General features: G+C 51.3%; 2 protein-coding genes across 5 annotated transcripts in view; both read right to left on the bottom strand.

The window, feature by feature from the left end:
- Nucleotides 1-14: 14 nt before the first annotated feature.
- Il17rc (interleukin 17 receptor C) lies at nucleotides 15-12,055 on the bottom strand. 4 transcript variants are annotated; one of them, XM_031382923.1, is made up of 18 exons: nucleotides 11,732-12,055; nucleotides 11,423-11,444; nucleotides 11,108-11,260; nucleotides 10,797-10,859; nucleotides 10,599-10,708; nucleotides 8,693-8,804; nucleotides 8,372-8,416; nucleotides 6,388-6,521; nucleotides 6,127-6,186; nucleotides 4,202-4,256; nucleotides 3,952-4,133; nucleotides 3,818-3,868; nucleotides 2,962-3,007; nucleotides 2,689-2,810; nucleotides 2,326-2,385; nucleotides 1,957-2,008; nucleotides 765-874; nucleotides 15-699 (listed from the first exon to the last, which is right to left on the bottom strand). In XM_031382923.1, exons 1-18 carry the CDS (start codon nucleotides 11,834-11,836, stop codon nucleotides 43-45), a joined length of 2,139 nt encoding a protein of 712 aa, XP_031238783.1. In that variant the 5' UTR covers nucleotides 11,837-12,055; the 3' UTR covers nucleotides 15-42. The 4 variants fall into 4 exon arrangements, with proteins under 4 accessions (XP_031238783.1, XP_031238781.1, XP_031238785.1 ...); XM_031382921.1 differs by having other exon boundaries at nucleotides 15-662; nucleotides 779-874; XM_031382925.1 differs by lacking the exon at nucleotides 8,372-8,416.
- Nucleotides 12,056-12,678: 623 nt separating this feature from the next.
- The window catches only part of Il17re (interleukin 17 receptor E), an 11,408-nt gene continuing 5,791 nt past the window's right edge, over nucleotides 12,679-18,295 (bottom strand). Inside the window, exons 8-15 of the mRNA XM_031380943.1 lie at nucleotides 17,413-17,588; nucleotides 17,283-17,330; nucleotides 17,156-17,201; nucleotides 16,903-17,057; nucleotides 14,888-14,956; nucleotides 14,424-14,475; nucleotides 14,251-14,349; nucleotides 12,679-13,867 (exon numbers count right to left, since the gene is read on the bottom strand). Coding sequence (XP_031236803.1) covers nucleotides 13,281-13,867; nucleotides 14,251-14,349; nucleotides 14,424-14,475; nucleotides 14,888-14,956; nucleotides 16,903-17,057; nucleotides 17,156-17,201; nucleotides 17,283-17,330; nucleotides 17,413-17,588 — 1,232 coding nt within the window. The 3' untranslated portion in view covers nucleotides 12,679-13,280. The remainder of the gene's footprint in view (nucleotides 13,868-14,250; nucleotides 14,350-14,423; nucleotides 14,476-14,887; nucleotides 14,957-16,902; nucleotides 17,058-17,155; nucleotides 17,202-17,282; nucleotides 17,331-17,412; nucleotides 17,589-18,295) is intronic.

Genomic DNA, 18,295 nt, shown 5'->3' with positions numbered 1-18,295 from the left:
AACAGAAGGCCTACTCGGTTAGGAATACTGCATCGGCCTTTATTAGAGTGCAGGGCAGGGTCCCAAGTCCCATTCCTCGCGGCAGCCCGGGGCTTCCGAGCTCGAAGTACAGCTGTCCAAGGCGGACAGCAGCGCCTGGGCCACTCGTTCCACCCTGTCCGCCGGTCGCCTCGAGGCGGAGGAGCAACCTCCCTGCAGTACGTCCAGGAAGGCCGGCAGCTGCGAGGGCAGGGAGAAGAGCGGCGCGACGCGGAACGGGGCGGGCACCGTGTCTGGGTGCAGCAGCCCGTCGAAGTAGACCCCGACGTAGCGGCCGGTCGCCCGGCCTTGCAGGAAATCGGGTAGCACGCAGCTGAGCCAGGCGGCGAGGGTGTCATGCGGCCCCGGCTCCACCGTCTGCAGCTGCAGCCACTGCTGACTCTGCGCTACGGCCTCCGGCGAGAAGAGAAGGATGACCACGCCATCTTCCTGCAGGGTCCGGCGCCGCTGCTCGTGGAACCAGGCCAGGGCTCCGTGCGCGCTCAGTTCGCGGCGGCTCCACAGGTCCACGGCCACGCGCAGGGGCATCTGGCTCAACGCTGACGCCAACGCGCCCACCAGACGCTCGTAGCCCGCTCCGTCGGCCGAGTGGAGGAGCAGGGCTGTGCGTGTGCCAGGAGCCGCTACAAGGATGGTGGAGCCTGTGAGGGTGAGCCGGACCTGCCTTCCCGCCACCCAGTAGTGCTCAGCGCCACCTTTTGAGGCTGTCCCTGGGAAGCCGGGACCAGGAAGCACTCACCTTTCCTGCGGTCCTTTTTTAGAAGGAGGAAGAAGAAAAGCACCGCAGCCAAGAGTAGGCAGGCTAGCCACACTAGGACCCAGCGCCTGTGGATGTCTGGAATAGACAGGAAAATAATGGGCTAGTTAGAAATCTTGTATCTTTTCACTCCACCTTAAGGAGGAGGAAAAAAAAAAAAGAATCTATAAACATGAAGTGATCTGCTCCAAAGTCATACGTGTGAGAGCCCACGCACTGAAAAAGCTCCATGTGTCTGTGTGACCCGCCTCAGTTTTCATGCCTGTAAATAGGGATAACAGCATCAAGTGCATAGGGTTACACATAAAACAGTTAACAGTGCCAGGCCTTGTTGTTGTTCAGGTGTCAGCCGTTATTGCCCCTTAAGCCTAGGGTTACAGGCCCTTAATTTTGCTGCCAATAGCCCCCATCTTTCTGCCTTCAGTCAATTCACTTTATGGGGAGCCACTGAGATCTGTTTAAAATAGGTTTATTCTAGCGCTTGAGAAAGCTGGGGACATAAAGTCCTACACCCTATTGGGCCTCTCATCTTCCCAAGACCCTTTAAACACACTGACAGCTTTGGAAACTCCCAGAAATGTACTCCACAGTCTTGAAAATGCAGCTTGACCCCTTTCAACTAGCTCAGACTTCACAGTGTGTCTTTGATCCCATTTAGACCTGCTTGTGCTCGTTCACAGCACTGAACCCCTTATGACAGCTCAGCGCTTCCATTATAGCCTGTAACTGTCACTGTAAGATCACACTTGCAAACGTTCAACAGCTCGTACTGGCTATGTGCTTTTAGATTTCTGTTGGTGTGGGCAGGCTCTGTTTTTTTTTCAATGATGCTGGGATCCCTGGAAGTGTGTTTTTATCCCTGTCCCTCCTCCACCCTTGAGGGGCACACGTGCCATAGAGCTTGTGTGGAGGTTAGAGGTCAACTCATGAGAGTTGGATTCACGTGGGTCCTGGGGAACTCAGGTGTTTTTCAGATTTGGTGGCAAATGCCTTTACCAGCCAAAACATCTTTCTCCCTCTCTCTGGTTTTTGAATGGTTAAAGGAATGCTGCTGGGACTTATTTGAGCCTGGCAAAGCATCACATATGTTGCCTCAGCACTGTGGTCCATGTCAGAGTCAGCTGCTGGTGCACAGGAAGAGCAGTTCCCCTCCTACTCACACTTGTCCATGGGGCAGGCCCAGAGCGATCCCAGGTTATCATCATTCCACAGCTGTAAGACACAACCACAGTCCCCTGTTTGGTGTTCAACAGCTAATCATTTCTGGCCAGCTTATTCAAATTCCTAGCCTCGGCTAGGCATGCTTCCTTGAGCAGGCTCGAGCGATACCTCTGCTTTTGCTCAAACTGTGCCCAAGCTGACCTCTGTGCCAAATGGGGCCTTGGAAGAGACTCTTCCTCGAAGCTCTTTCTAGTCATAGTGGGCACCTAAGGGACAGGAATGGTATAGCCTACCCTTTACCTACCCAGGCTAGACATAGAGCAAGCAGACACATGTAGGCACCAGGGCAAGTTCTGTCACCAACTCACCTGCATACACTGGTGTGACCGGAAGTCTTGCAGCAACTGCTCTCCAAGGCGAGCAGCTCTCTGCCAAGTCAAAGGAGGGGGAGGGGCTGTCACCTGAGGCAGCATGTAAGGCGCTGCAGTAGAGCAGAACTATTTGTCAAGTGGATCTAAGAGACTTATGAAGCCACTGAGAAGGGCGTGCACACACACATGTGCACGCGCACACACACACACAAACACACATGCACTATATTCCCAGAGAGAAGTACTGGGCCTAGAAGAGAATGAAAGAATAAGGTTAAGGTGGGATATATGACTGAGAATGGAAGAATAAGAGGCCATGCTTGAGATGAGGCTGCAAGTATCTGAAGAACAGTTCCTCACCGTGGAGGCCAAACTGGGCAGTGGTGTACAGCCGCCGGATTCCAAGGCGCAGACTGATGTGTTGTTGAGGCCGGTTTTCATCTCCACTAACAGCATATCATCCTTGAAGGGCCCCAAGGAGTCTGGGAGGAGGGGAGGCCACTCTAGTAAGACCCACCTGGGAGTTGCCACTTGCCTTCCTCCCATTCCCTGACCTTTGCCCCAGGAGCCAGCTCCTCCACAGTCGTCCCCATGGCAGTGGCCCCATCCCAGCCACCCTTGAGCCCCACTCACCAGCCCACAAGCACTCTTGCAGCTGAACCTTCTCCCAGGTGCTCACCTGCTTAGAAGGAGCCAGAGTTAGGAGCACTAGGAAAAGCAAGAGCCAGGGGCCAGGGAGTCCAGTAGGAAGGAAGGGTGCAGGCAAGAGGAAGCCCATCAAGCCGGCTCTGCACTCTGGACCTGAGGTTAGGCAGAGCTGAGTTCAGGCTGCAGGATTAGGAGTCACCCATCTCTCAGACCAGGCTTTGGGAGGACGCCCGTGCTCTAGGAACTTACAACCTTAAGCTCTGTCTTAAGCACTTAAAACATCTGACAGCTCAAAAAAGGAGACTCACCCTCACCCAGTCACCCACTGAAAATCACAGCCTCCATTCCCTCACCTCTTACCACAGGGTGTGATTTCACCTTAACATGCATCCTTAAGGCACACTTGATGAGAAATAGGCTCTGTGAGGATAGGGACACTTACTAGTTGTGTTCACTGACAGATCAACCTCAAAGTGGCTGGCTCATAGTAGATATTCAATATTTGTTTTGAAACAGTATCGTGAAGTAGACTAGGTTAGCCTTGTACTCCAAATAGCTCAGACCAGGCTGGCCTCAAACTCAGGGGAGCCCACATATCCTTCTGCCTCTGCCTCCCAAGTGCTAGGAGTATAGGCATGAGCCTCCATGCCCAGCTAAATCTTGAATGAATGCCTTTGTTTTTTAATTTAAAAGTATTCTAATTTTTATTATGCATGTGTCCATGTACGATGAGTGTGTTTTGGTGCATAGTTCCAAGGAACACATGGAGGCTGTAGCTTGGGGAGGAGAATCGGGGCAGGGCCCCACCCTCAGGCTAATGCTTTGTTATCACCATTCTGACCTGGACACAGAGGTTGGGGTGGTCTCTCACCGACAGGAACTCTTGTGGCTCCTGTGGAAAGCAGGGAATGAGTGAGGTCATGAAGGGAGATGCTGGGGTCCCACACCCTCTCTCCAACCTTTGACCTCACTTACATTCACAGTGACATTCTTCTGGGGCATTGGGGGCACAAGTGACTGGCAGGGACTCTGGTCTGGTGCCTGCCAGCACAGTGCCACCTTGGCCGGCAGAGAGCAAGGCGCATCTAGCTGCCATCTCCCTAGAGACAGCACCCGCAGCCTGGCTATGTGCCAGAGGTTCCTGTGTGCACGGGGATCTGCAGCAGAGGGCCAGAGTCACTAATCATCCACCTTCCCACACCCCTGCTTCAGGAGATCTGCTCACCTTCCTTGAAGGGGCAGAAGACGATCCTCTCAGAGTCTGACTCCACGGACCACACCTGGGAAAGAAAAAAAGAGGGCTCTACTAGGTCACCTTGACAGGGCCAACCATCATGAGCATGTGTCAGACCCTCTGCTGGGTACTAGAACACATTCACTGAGGCAGGTTTCATAAGCACTCACCAGGCCTCTCACTCTTTACAGAGTTCTGGAGAAGAGAATACGGATTTTCTCTGCAAACAATGAAAGGCGCAGACTTCCCTCAACTTTTGGGACATTGTTTTTGGTTGGTTGTTGTTGTTTTTGTTTTGTTTGTTTTTGAGACAGAGACTCACTATATATAGCCTGTCTGGTTGGAACTCACAGATATTCACCTCCTGAATGCTGGGATTAAAAGCATGCACCATCACACCTGGCTTTTCACTCAGCTGTCAATGAGTGCCTACTATGTGTCTTAGCAGTATGGGATACACAAGGAACCTTAGATTATTAATTTTGATTCACTTCACAAACATTTTGTGAATATCTACTATGTATCAAATACTGTGCTGGATTTTTTTTAGAGCACCTACTATGTGCTTAGATCTATGCCATGAGAAAATATATTAATTTGGTCATCAAATGTTTGAGAGTAGTGGGCATGGGACATGGTGATACAGAGAGTTGAATCACAGCAAACATTTCCTGAACATATGTCATGTGCCTCACCACTGTTTGGCACTGGAGATTTGTTCATTCATCTATGCAGTCAACAATTCACACCCACTGTATGCCAGGCTCTGTCCAGGGCTCTGGCTGAGCACCCACTGTATACCAGACTCTGTCTAGGGCTTGGGCTGAGTACCCACTGTATACCAAGCTCTGTCCAGGGCTCTGACAAAGTTACTATATTTGAATGAGATATGCTTTGCTTTCCTTCAAAGAAGTCTCAGGCTCAGTAAGGATGAAATATGCAAGTGTTAGTCAGTTACTGAAAGAGCATCTTATGTTCACAAAAAGAAATTAGTCGGAAGCCAAAGGTTAGACGCAATGGCATGTGGAGAAGAAAAGCCAGAAAGACAAGGGGTATTCAGAACAAGGAAAGGCCGGGATATTGGAGAAGCTCTGGTAAAGAGGTGATTGTAAGCTAGGAAGATTTGGTTACATGGAAGAGGTGGTGGGCACCGGCTGAGCAATGGCACAGTGGGTGAGTCTTAGTGAGCAGCTGGGCTGGATAGAACAAGCTTCTCATAAAGGGGACTTAGGAGAAAGTCTACTGGGAAGGTTCAGTGGGAGGAAGACAGGACGGCACTGGGGAGGGAGGGAGGAGGTGGAGGTTATTGACAGGAGGGATTAGAGAGGCCCAAAAGAACTGAAGATGGAGAAAAGAGAAAGGATGAGAGGTTCTAATGCCAGAGGTCAGTGATCGGGACTCGATGACTAATGTAATGTGCAATCAGAGGGCATGGCTGCTGTCAACGTATTAAATCTAGATGTGGCACCCTTCTTTACAACGGCTCTATAATGGTATGGTTTATCCAGATTACAGATAAGAAGCAGGCTCAAAGTGTAGAGTCTTGTCCAAGATCATACAGCAAGTAAATGGCAAGAAGGACAGACGCTCCTTTAAGTATATAGCATGTGTCCTACCCTTCCCGGGAACACAAAGAGGGCATAGAGGAGCAGGGGGAAGGCTTCAAGGAAGAAGTGACTTCTGGGTGGGCCATGAGCCATAGGAAACAGTCCTGTGGATGGAGTACCAGGAGGAAGATTCCGGACACATAACAGAAGGCACAGGACGAGCAATGAGAGACAGACAGCCACCCAAAGGGGCCAGGGGCCATGCTCTCAACCTCAGAGTAGGGAGGACAGTAGCCCCAGAAAATTGGAGGCCATCCCTCCATGCCTTCCCTAGCCTGTCTCCGATGTACAGTTGAATTCTGGTCCTACCTGAATGCAGAGGCAGGGAACCAGGTCTGTGTGGTTTAAAGTAATGTTCTGGGGTCCAGTCTGTGGGATGAGCAGACAGAAGTGGGTTAAGAGAAGCTAAGGAAGAGGAAGTGGGGAGGCCCAAAGTCCAAGGAACCAGGCAGACAGACCCATCCCGTGCCAAGGTCCTCTACTTTGGGAGTGTCCCCTTTGACAGTTTGCCTACATCCTTAGCGTGAGCATCAGCACAGGGTGAACATGTGGTCAGAGGAGAAGCCTCACCAGGTTTTTGTACCACAAGGATTTGAAAGGACCTGGGACGTGATTCAAGTACAGTAAGAGGCTAAAGTCCTGCTCCTCAGAGACGTTCAGAAGAACATTGTCACCATCTGTAGACACGTTGAGCCAGGGCAGGGCTAATGGAAAAAGCAGAGAGATACAGGGAAGTTCAGACTCCCTTCACCTACTCTGCACAGCTAAACCTGATCCATACTCACCAACTGCCCCAGTAGAGATTCCATCAAACCCTTGGAAGGGTTTGGACTAGGAAGCCCTTGGAGGACAGGCTGCATCCCTATCTCAGAGCGGGCTATGTCACCAGCCACAGGCCCAGAGCCAAGCCCATAGAGGCTCCAGCTTGCATCTTGGAGACAGCTCCTCTTCTTCAGCAGAGTAGAATCCTGCTACCCCCTTAATGGAATCACTTTCCCTAGACTCCCCTTATGCCCTCACATAGTAATCCCAGTATAAGCTAGGATGGGATTACAACAGCTTGCATGACCTTAACCAGGCTAGCTTCTGAGACCTTTCAAACCTAATAGACTGTATATTCTACATCCCTGGGAGTTTACTGGATCGTTCCTCAACCCTTGTCTAATCCCAGCTCCCGTTTCCATAAAGATGGGAAATTTTTATCAGGTTTGCTTATCAATTTATTTCTACTCTATAACTATGTCTGCTATGGAGTAATTAGTCGTTGTTGAATAAGGGAAGGCAATCACCACTGAGTGACAAGAAGAGATGCCTGGTGTGTGCTTTCAAAGTTCTGGTGTTTAGTGATTTGTATGGAGTGCCAAAGAGGAATGCCAAAAAAGAAAATGGAGGGCTGGCAAGATGGCTCATCGGGTAAGAGCATTGACTGCTTTTCCGAAGGTCCTGAGTTCAAATCCCAGCAACCACATGGTGGCTCACAACCACCCGTAATGAGATCTGACACCCTCTTCTGGTGTGTCAGAAGACAGCTACAGTGTACTTATGTATAATAAATAAATCTTTGAGCCAGAGCAAGCAGTGTTGACAGGAACAAGTGTGGTTGACCGGAGCAAGCAGAGGTCCTAAAATTCAATTCCCCACAACTATATGAAGGCTCACAACCATTTGTACAGCTACAGTGTACTCACATAAATAAGTAAACCTTTTTAAAAAAGAAAATGGAGTTGAAGAGAAGAAAGGGGACTATTTAATAGTTTAAAACCTGCCGCACAATTTACACCTTCAGCTTGTGCTAGCTGTAGAAGTCATTAAACACTAACACAACTGAACCAGATGTGGCGAAGCACACCTGCATCCCTGGCTGCTTGGGAAACTGAGGCAGGAAGATTGCAAGTTCAACCCCAGCATGGACAACATAGCAAGAGCCTGTCAAAACCCGAACAGCAAAACAAGACAAAAACAACCTAGCTACACAATCACTTCACTGAACCAGACATTAAAACCAGAGCACTTTGCTGGACCCAATGGTGTACATTCAATCCCAGCCCCTGGAAGGCAGAGGCAGGAGGGTCTGTGTGAATGTGAGAGCAACCTGGCCTTTATACTGCCAGAGATACACAGTGAGACCCTGTCTAAAAAAAAAAAAAATCATTGCACTTATAACTTTTTAAATATATGCTATGTATGCATGAGAATCTTTCCTTAAAAGAAAATACAAAACAAAAGTAACATGAAAATATTTTCTTTTTTTTTGGTCCCTATTCCAGGTTTAATAGTGTTTCCACTCTGGTCTATCAGGAACGGCACCGGAATCTTAGCAGTGCTTTGGGACACTAGATGTTGCTGGTATTGATGAGCATTTGTTGTATTTCCAGTGCCTGGCACAGATGAAGTAATTCTGCAGTTCATGTGGAACAAGCGAATGAATGAATGATAGAACATGTAACTTTTGGAACGTGGCATCTCTGAGCTGATGTCAACCTCAAGCATCCAGTTGTGTAAACTCCAGATCCCGCCCCCTCCCTCCACCCAGCTCACGGTCCCTAGCCCCTACCCCAGCAGCTCTGGATGCTGTCCTGGACTTCAAGACCCCTGCAGTCTGGGGAGAGATCACAGAAAAACCTCCAGTGGGGATGGGGACCAAGGGTAAAAGGGAAGCAATCCAACCCATGGGGAGATACTGAGAGGGTCTGCCTGTCCCCTGCAGGCCACCCACACTTACACAGGACACAGAGCACCTATCCCAGGGGCTAGAAGCACAAGAAATTGAGGAGGGTGCCAGTTCAGAACCCTGCCTGAAAATGATGGGACCAGAAAGATGGGAAGTGGCCAAAGGGACCACAGACTGGGGAACCAGGTCTTTGGGGTGACTTACCAGGCAGCCGCTGCGTGAGGTTGAGCTCTTTCTGGTACCTGGGCATCGTGTAGGACCAGATGTGTACCTCAGCCCCAAGACCAGCCTTGAAACAGTCAAATACTGCAGAACCCTATGAGGAGAGGGTGGTGGATGGCTGGAGGTAGAGGGCCCAGAATCCAGGCCAAGACCTTGGGCTCATGTGAGTAGACCACTCTGCTTGCCTACTGGCCCCATTTCCAGCCAATGACTGCATTTACACTATCTTGCTTGAAACCATCGCTATAGTTTCCTTCTTTTGAACAAGTCTCCAGTTCGAAAGCAAGTATCTCCTAGAGCTGTATTGGCAGGCCTGGGGTTAACCAGGCTATCTGAGTTGCTGCCTACACCTGCTGTCATAGACCACTTGACCAGAGGGAAGCTGATTAGACACTCCAATGCAAGCATGGAGCATCCCCCGAAGGCACACTTCAATGTGCTCACGGCTGCTCTGGGAAGTAAACTAGGCAGGTTAAAAAAAAAAAAAACTGCGTGGATATGTGCGTGCAAGTGTGCCCATGCCCGTGTGTGTGTGTGTGTGTGTGTGTGTGTGTGTGTGTGTGTGTATGTTTTGCTGAGAATCAAACCTAAAGCCTGGAGCATGTTAGCCAAGAACTCTACCACTGAGCTACATTCCCAGGTCCTTGTTCTTATTTTATAGTTATCAAAAGTTTCAAAGGACATTTCATGAAGTTATAAATAGCCAATAAGCATGTGTGATGGTTTGTATATGCTCTGCCCAAGGAATGGCAGTATTAGAAGGTGTGGCCCTGTTGGAGTAGGTGTGGTGTTGTTGGAGCATGTGTGTGTCACTGTGGGTGTGGGCTTTAAGACCCTCATCTGAGCTGCCAGGAAGTGAGTTTCCACATAGCAGCCTTCAGATGAAGATGTAGAACTCTCAGCTCCTCCTGCACCATGCCTGCCTGGGTGCTGCCATGCTCCTGCCTTGATGATAATGGACTGAACCTCTGAACCTGTAAACCAGTCCCAATTAGATGTGGTCCTTACAAGACCTGCCTTGGTGATGGTGTTTGTTCACAGCAGTAAAACACTAACTGAGACAGCATGTAAAAAGTGTCTGTCAGTCATCAGGGGCATACAAATTAAAGCTGTAATAAACACCAAATATAGTGGTATAGACCTGCAGTGTTAGCATTCAGGAGGGTGAGGCAGGACTACCCAGTAAGATTCTGTCTAATAAAAACAATTAGCTCAGCGGCAAACTGTTGTTTAGCATATACAAAACCTTTGGTTCATCCCCAGCATGCCCACCCCACTCATACACACAAACTAACAACAAAAACATGACCACTGAGCTATCTAGATGCTTAGTAGGTAAAATGCCTGTCACCAAGCCTGACAACCTGAGTTCAATCACAAGGACCCTTATGGTAAAAAGGGGAAAACTGACCCTGTAACTTGTCCTCTGCTCTCCATATGAACCCCATAGTACACACACACACACATACACACACACACACACGTGCACACTAAATAAATAAATGTAATTTAGAAATACCACTGCCACACACATACACACACACATCTCCAGGTATAAACCATGACATATATGGCAGAATGGCTAAAATTTTAAATTTTAAATGCCAAGTGATGGCAAAGATGGAAATACCTGGAAGCCTTATTTGCTGCTGGTGAGAATATGAAATAAGAGTGTCCCAGAAAACCGCTTAGTGATTTCTCACCAAGTCACATGGGAGTCAGGAGCGTCCTTACCCTCATTTTATAGACAGAAAAACCACCACAAAAAAGCCAAGAGGGCTCACTGCTCAAATCAGACCCAAGACTTAAAGAAACCATGCACGAGACTGTTTTGGGAATCTGGGATTCCGGAGGTGGCTCTTCTCATAGGGAGGAGCACTTCACGTACCACGGACTGACCAGGCTGCACCAGGTCAGCAGGCACCCGGACCTCTAGCAGGGCACATCGGGCCGTGGGGTAGGCTTGGAAGGAGAGCACCACCTGGGCCTGGAGAGAGGCTGCAAGCAACAAGCAGGGGTCAGCCAGGCCATGGGCCATGGGAAAGACCCTGACTAGAAGCAGTAGTTGGGCCAGCTGGCTCCTCACCATTCCTAGACTCCTGGAGTTCTGAATCAGAGTTTCCAGCCTCGACAGCCTCTTCCCAGTGCCCTGCAAGAAGCAGAGAAGAGAGCAAAGCCCAAGTCAGGCACCTGCTCTGGGCCGGTTCAGGCTTCCACTCCCTTGCAAAGATGCCATGGGTGAGAAGCAGAGGCCTGGAGAGAGCAGGCTGGCCCCGGGGGCGGGGGGTGTCCCTGGACCAGTATCTTAAACATTGCAGATGTCCCCAGAGTCTGCAATCCTTGTGCCTTCCCCAGGCAGGCTCCTGCATGCACTCAGTCACGGGCTTCCTCACTCACCGTGCACGGCCAAATGCACAACTACACGGACACAGAGGGCGCAATCTGTCTCCTGTGGACACCTCAGTACCAGCTCCGTCTGCAGGTGGGTAGGCACTAGCACGGGGCCTGGGGCAGACTCGAGGCTTCCAGGCAGGCAGAGCATGTCACCATCTGGGTGTGAAGGGTGGGGTGGGAGCTGAAGCTGATTTGGTGGTTCCTGATCCCCCCCAGAGGGCGGGGAAGCTTGGCCTTTCAGGCTGAGCGTGAACACTGGCTTCCCTGGCTTCCCTTCGGCTCTTCTGGAAGTCATTCTTTTAAAGTAGCAATACTTACCCCAGAGGTGGCAGGAGAGGCCCTGGGAAGGAAGGAAAATCAATTCACACCCTTAAATTTAAGTGTCTTTCCTTACTGGACAGCCCTCTATCCCCAGCCTGTCTCCTTCTAGGGCTCCCTATCCTAAGCCCTTCCCTGAAGACAAGACTAATTCTTGTCCCCTTTCCATCTTCTCTTCCCCCATCAGCACCAGACAGACCAGACAGGGCAGTTCTGATAGAAGCAGTGACAGGAGCCAGACTCCTGGGCTATGATGAGGCAGAGACTGAACTCTGAGCCTTTCCCAGCCTCCCAAAGTCCCAGACTCACTAGAGAGCAGCGTGCAGTGTCCTGAGGCTCCATGAGTCTCTCCAGAGAAACGACCACGGGGCTTCGGCCCAGTGCCAAGGACAGCAAGAACCAGGACACAGGCATCTTCCAGGTGCCTGACGGAACCCAGGCCTGAAGCCCCGTCCTGCCCCCCCAAGGGGGGGCAGACCCCTCGCCCCTGCTGACAATCAGCCCCGTGTCCCTGGGAGAGAGCAAGGGCTAGAATTCCTCTCCAGCCATGCTTTCCCACTCCAGTGAGCCTGGACTCCCGGCCCAGTTTCAGCTGGAGTGCTTTCGATTTGGCTCCCAGCAGGCAGTGGCTGTTCCCGCCCCGCCCTGTCCTGTCCCTCCCACCAACTCCAGGCTTAGGAGCCAGCAGCTTTGGACCTGGGTGGTGGCCTCTCCTCCTCCTCCTCCTTGGCTGGCACCTGGCTGGGAGGAGCCCTGGGAAGGCAGTACAGCTGGAGTCACTACTGTGTAAAGAAACTCTAACCCTGGATCTCACCAAAAACAAAGGTTCTGATCCTAGGGTCCACTGGGTCCTCTCTTACTATGCTTAAGTTCTTCCAGTACTTCCCTGGATCTCAGTGACAGTGACCCTCGTGAAAAAGGAGCTCTGAAGACAGGTGGGCTGGTGCCAAAGGGCACCAGAAAGTGAGTTTCCCTCTGCGTGGCCTAGGTTCAAGGGAGCCGGAGGGGCAGTCAGACCTGGGAGACCCAGCGCTCCGCAGAGCAGAGGTTCTGTTGTGCTGTGGCTGGGACTCATAGTGAGGAGAGGATCCAGGAGACACTGGGTCCTCCTTGCCTTTCATAGGCAATGCTTGTGGGAATGAGGTCACAGGAATGAAATGAATGAATGGAAGGACTTGGGCTGGTGAGCTGTTGTAGAACAAGCCTAGAGCAGGCTTTCTGACAGGCTCAGGCACACAGAAGCAGCACACTGTTCCTCAATGTGTCTACTATGTTTGCTTTTATTTTTTTACTATTTATTGCTTTATCTTTCTGGACAACAGAAAACCCTCTCTCTCACCCATGGTGGTGATGTAGGTCTCTAACCCCAGCACTCAGGAGGCAGAGGCAAGGTAGATAGATCTCTTTGTTCCAGGCCATCAAGTGGAATTCAGTCTCAAGCAAACAAACAAACAAACAAACAACCTCTGGATGGGGCCTCCCTCTGGGAAAGGTGAGGGACCCCTGGCTGACAGAGGGTTTCTCTCAACTCTGCAGAGCAGAACCCCCTTCAAGAGCTTGACACACAGGCCCTGCCTTCCAACCCTGGCCTAGCTCTCCAGCCTGGACTGGAGTGCACGATGCAGATAGTTGTAGTTTTGCAGTTTTGAGAAGAAATGGAAAAATCGCCCCTCCTTCTCAGAAAGGGCTGAGGACCTATCAGGAAAGCCCAATTTGCTCTCAGGGACTCTGTGAGGGAGCAAATGTGAGAGGGAGGCTGGCCGAGTGTGGGACCTAGGGTGAGTCTTACGGTCTGGGGGACAAGAAGCACCCCCAAAGAGTACATGTTTGAGGCCTCGTTCCGAAGTCCCTGCTGCTGCTACAGACAACTGAAACCACAGGGACTATTGGTTGGGCCTTGGTAGTCATCTTTGGCGGCCTCGAGTTCCAGCAGTTGACACAGCTCCAGGCGGCTTTTCAAGCACTGCTTAGCCCCAAGGTGACTCCAGCTGGAGGCTAGGGTGGCAGGCTGAGCATCCAGCGCTCGCAGCAGGAGCGGCAGGTCACGAAGCAGGCGGTAGCGCGGCAGAGCGCGCAGCGGCCGGGGGATGTCACCTTTGGCGCAGAGACGACTGAAGTAAGCGAGCAGCAGTGGCCGCGGAGCAGCACACAGCAGGGTGCGAAGGGACGCAGCCTGTGGGTCGCCGCTGCAGGCTGTGCTGGGGCCCGCACAGTTCCACAGGAGCAGCACCGTGCCCTGCTCCCGTGCCACGCGCTCCCGCGCCGCCCAGAGCCATGGCAGTGGTCCAATGCGTGCTACGTGCGTCCCTTCCCAGAGATCCACGATCACATCGCGTCCACCGCCCAGCGCGGTCCGCAGCAGTTCGGCCAAAGCTCCCACCAGGCGTCGCTGTGCCTCTGAGTCCGCGGCGTGTAGGAGTAAAACTGGCCTTGTTCGACCGGAGCCTGGGGAATCCAAGCAACAACTGAGTAGGGTAAGGGGCATCTATCTGGTGGCGAGGACCGTCAGCTCAGTCCTCCCCTTGGGGCCTCTGGCCTATACTTTAGGGTGCCCTGCATGTACAATGTGTCCTTTATCCGTTCTGGGACTCAGTCCCCCAAACTGCTGAGGAAACCAGCACAGCAGGCTGGATAGTGAAATCTCCCTCCTACCCTCCCCAACACTGCCTCTTTCAGCTGGGTGGGTGGTGGTACACACACAAACTACACCCACAGCCCTTTGCCCTGCCTTAACCATTCCTTCCCACTAGGGGGCCTGAGAGCAGCAGCCTGTGCTTTGGTCAAATGCTGGGACCATCTGAATCTCCCACGACCAAAGGTGAGCTTACCTGGCAGTAGGCGCCGGCAGAGGAGGACAAGAACAACACCCAATAGAGCGGTGAGACCCAGCAGTGCCAGGATCACGAGCCCGAGGTGTCTATGGGAGACTGAATCAAGCAGGTGAAGGCAAGCCATCCCTTGAGTGCCCATGCTCCCTCCCTCCTCTCACTCAAGAACTCACCATCAGGACACAAGAGGTGCTTCCAGGCAAACTGGACGTCTGACCTCCACACCTGAGGACACAAGACCCCCGCTCATGAGAGCTAGAGTACCCCATCCCTCCCAGGGAAGGAGTCCCCACTGGCTTGGGAATTCCTCCAGCTCTAGTTTTGTGTCTAGTACAAATGCCAGTGAGACCACAGGTGCTCCCACAGCTGGCCTGTGCTGGAGAGAACAGACCAGCTGAAATAGTCAGCCACCAATGAGTGCTAGGCCTTGTCACCACACCTCACTGTGGACATGCAATACCAGGTTTTCTCATTTTTTATGGGAAGGCAAAATATAAGTGTTTTGTTTGTTTGTTTTGTTTTTAAGATGGCATATAACTACGGATGGCTAATTCCAGCTTAGAACACTGAGCAAACCAAACACTCTAATGGACTCTGTGCGAGGGGATCTGCGAGGAATAAGGGTAGGATTTCTTACCAGGATGCAGCCCCCCTGCCTCAAGAAGGGAATGATGAGGTCTAGAGTCACTGGGACTGAGCCCTGGGTCTGTGTGGACAAAGAGCAGAATGGTTGTCCCCATACATGCAAATCTGATAGTGTCTCTCCCACCTCCAGCCTACCTAGTTAAAAGGTCCAGTGACACCCCCAGCCGACTTCCCCAGCCACGCCACCCCAACTACCACTGACTTTCCCCAGATAGAAGCTGCTGTGGCTAAGCTCGCTCTCTCTCTCTCTCTCTCTCTCTCTCTCTCTCTCTCTCTCTCTCTCTCTCTCTCACACACACACACACACACACACACACACACCACACACATGCACAGTACCACCCTGAGGATGTCCTGCAGCACGTGTGCAACTCTTCACCCCTACACAACTCAAGAGACATCTTGTCCACTGGGAAGATAGGCTGTGGAGGCTGCAGGCTAGGCTGAGGCCTGACTACTGCCTTTCTAGTGCTAGGCCTTGTGTCCCTTCTGTGGACTTGGATGATATCTCCTCCCTCCCCAGCCGCAGACTCTTTATTTGCAGGTGGGGGGGGGCAATAATCTTTAGTGGGTTACTGGGAACATTAAATAGGAATATGCATATGGATACTTTAATAAACTGATATATAATTGTTATGTATATAGTAACATACATATATAGATATATACATGCACATATATTAAGCTAAGATATATGTATGTATTTGTATACATGGCCCGGGATTGCTGTCTGTCTGCAGATGAGATATGACTCCACTCTGTGTCCCACAAGTTAGTAACAAGGCTGACCAGTCAACTCCACCCTTCTACCACCTACCTCTACTCTGCACCCCTCACATGCTTGTCTTCAGTCTCAAGGCAATTGTCAGGCTGGTAGATACTCAGATCGTAAGTGTTTTCTATCCTCTGTCTGTTTGACCCCACAGGGGTCAAAGCAATAATCTAGCTGTAAGGGAGCCTTTGAGAGGGAACTGTATGTATTGACACGGCATGCTTGGTCAGCGTATTGCTGTGGTTTTGTGAGTAAATCTGACTGTGGTTTTTAAAACAGATCCACAGAACAGAGTCATCTAGTCAACCTCTTCTTAGCCCACACGATGGAGCCGCACCAGCGCAGTACTGTACAGTGAATCCTTCAGCTTCTAGAGGTCTCTAGAGAGTCAGTGAACTTCTATACTAGTGCCTGGGAGAGGCATGAGACCAAAGAGAGGACAGCTGGGGTGAGGGGTAGCAGCAATATCCAATGTAGGGCAGAGGAAATGACTCAGTGGGTGCATTGTCTATGCAAACATGAGCACTTGAATTTAAACCCTAAGCATCCAGAGTTTAAAAAAAAAGAGGTCGGTGGTGGTGGTGCACACCTTTAATCCTAGCACTTGGGATGCAGAAACAGGTGGATCTCTGAGTCTACACACTGAGTTCCAGGACACTCAGAGCTACAAAGAGAAAACCTGCCTGAGGGTGGAAGCCAGGCTATAGGGTCATGCAACCTCAGCACTGGGGATCAGAGACAGGTGAATCCCAGGACTTCACTGGACTGCCAACATAGCTGAAAACAGCAAGCTCTGAGTTCAGTGAGAAGCCTTGTCTCAAAGGACTAAGGTGGAGATGAATAGACCTCTGGTCTCTCCATTTACACCCACAGCTACACATGCAAATGCACACCACATACACCTACACATGCATATGCATACACCACACACACCGTGTGACAGTGGCTTCAGTGGGCTGGAGAGTAGCTGAAGAAAGGGGTGCCAGCATCTGGATTTTTCTCTCTGTAAACTGAGGCCTCGAAAGGCTTGGGAATTGCCTCCTGAAGGACCCCACAGATTGACAGAGGGCCAGTAACCCAAGGCTGACCAAGATGCAATAATCTAGGACAGGTGACAGATTGAGGGCCTTTTGCCTCCACCCCTGTAGGGTCTGCCTCACTGAAGTAACAGGGAGGTTAGGGATATGTACTGGCCAAGAGGACCTGGTGGGAAGCAAACCCTAGCTAGGCCATACCTGGCTGATGCTGTACACAGGAGACATGGAGGTATCCAGCCCCAAACCCGGGTTACTCCAGGCAGCACTGAAGGTAGCGTATGTCCTCGAAGAAAAGTGAAGAGTCAGCTGTTGGGCTTGGGTATCCATGTTCACAGTCCAGAATGGGAGAGAATCTGTTTGTGGGAGGTGATCAGAGCTGGGTTGTTCTGGACCTGGAGGTCACAGGCAAGTGGGGGTGAGATGTGGGAGAAGGGATTTCTTATTGACTCACCACTCTGATGGGGACATTCAACATGGCTGCTGTTTTCCAAAGAAAACTGAGAAACACAGGCATGGCCGGTCAGCAGGGTTCAGTCCCATCCCTCCTCCCACTGCCAGCCCCCTGCCCATGGTTGTACCTTAAAGCAAAGCTTGGGGTGCAAGTCCACATTCTCTAGGATATACCACTGTCAGGGAGAGGGGAGTTAGTCAGAGAGAAGGTCCCTACCCCTGCCCACCTCAGTCCTGGAGTGAGGTGGCTGCCCTTACCCCTTCTGACTCCTGTGCTGTGGCATTGGGAAGGGTTTCGCAGGGTGTGAGTGGGTCCTGTCTCCGGCAGAGGGAAGCCTCTGGTTTCAGTGGGCAGCGGAGTGTCAGAGCCATGACCATCTGATTGTGCTGGCTGTAGTCCGTGAAGCGTATTGACTTCCAGAAGTCTGAGCCATCTGGGAGGTAGCAGGTCCAAAGATGAGGCTATAGCCCAGCTGTAGCTCCATCTCCTCACCCCCACTCCAGGGCACCAGGAGAAAATACCAAGGTTCCAGCACAACTCCTGCTCGCAGGTGCTCAGCAGGTGAGCATGGCTTCACTCTCCCTACCCACCTTTCTACCCAGCCTTCTTGCCTTTACCTTTCCATCCCCGGTCTCAAAACACCCCGTACTCAAAATCTGTGCAGGCTCCTTCCAGAATCTAAATGCCTTCTCCCCTGACTCTTCTTTCTGAATCCTGTCCATTTCCTGAACTCAGCTCAAGAGTGGGCACCTCTGAGACCCTCAATGCTCACAACAGGGTCTCGGGCATCTCCTTTCCTGAGCCGACAGGATGCAGACAGCCCTTGATGTAGTAACCCTGCCTGAGTACTGAGCTTTGTGCTACCTGTGTGAGTGTTCTTTCTCTTAAGGTCAGTGCTGTGCACACAACACTCTAGACAATACCAGCCACTTTCCCGTGAAATAGTTCCTTCAAGCCTCACCAACAGTTTGGGATTTTACTGACGAAGGAAAGGGAGGATCTGGGGATAATCCGTGGCATTGCTGGGAAGGGAGCCTAGGTCTCTAGTTGGTCCTCTCACTCACCACTCCCTGCGTGACCCTCCTCCATTCATGATGCTCAGAACTTAGGGAGCTCATCTGCAGGTTGATGCCTAGATGT

Source organism: Mastomys coucha, unplaced genomic scaffold (assembly GCF_008632895.1).
Source record: "Mastomys coucha isolate ucsf_1 unplaced genomic scaffold, UCSF_Mcou_1 pScaffold20, whole genome shotgun sequence".
NCBI classification, from domain to species: Eukaryota; Metazoa; Chordata; class Mammalia; order Rodentia; family Muridae; genus Mastomys; species Mastomys coucha.
Note: the sequence above shows the minus strand (reverse complement) of the source record. Positions and strands in the feature narration are given on the sequence as shown.

What these genes read in the sequence shown, in the direction of transcription:
- Il17rc (XM_031382923.1), bottom strand. Translation starts at nt 11,836, where the DNA reads ATGCCTGTGTCCTGGTTCTTGCTGTCCTTGGCACTGGGCCGAAGCCCC. An exon ending in CCTCTCCTGCCACCTCTGGG is followed by an intron (nt 11,261 to 11,422) that starts GTAAGTATTGCT and finishes CTTCACACCCAG; the next exon opens with ATGGTGACATGCTCTGCCTG. An exon ending in CAGCATCCAGAGCTGCTGGG is followed by an intron (nt 6,522 to 8,371) that starts GTAGGGGCTAGG and finishes TTTTTCCATTAG; the next exon opens with CCCTGCCCTGGCTCAACGTG.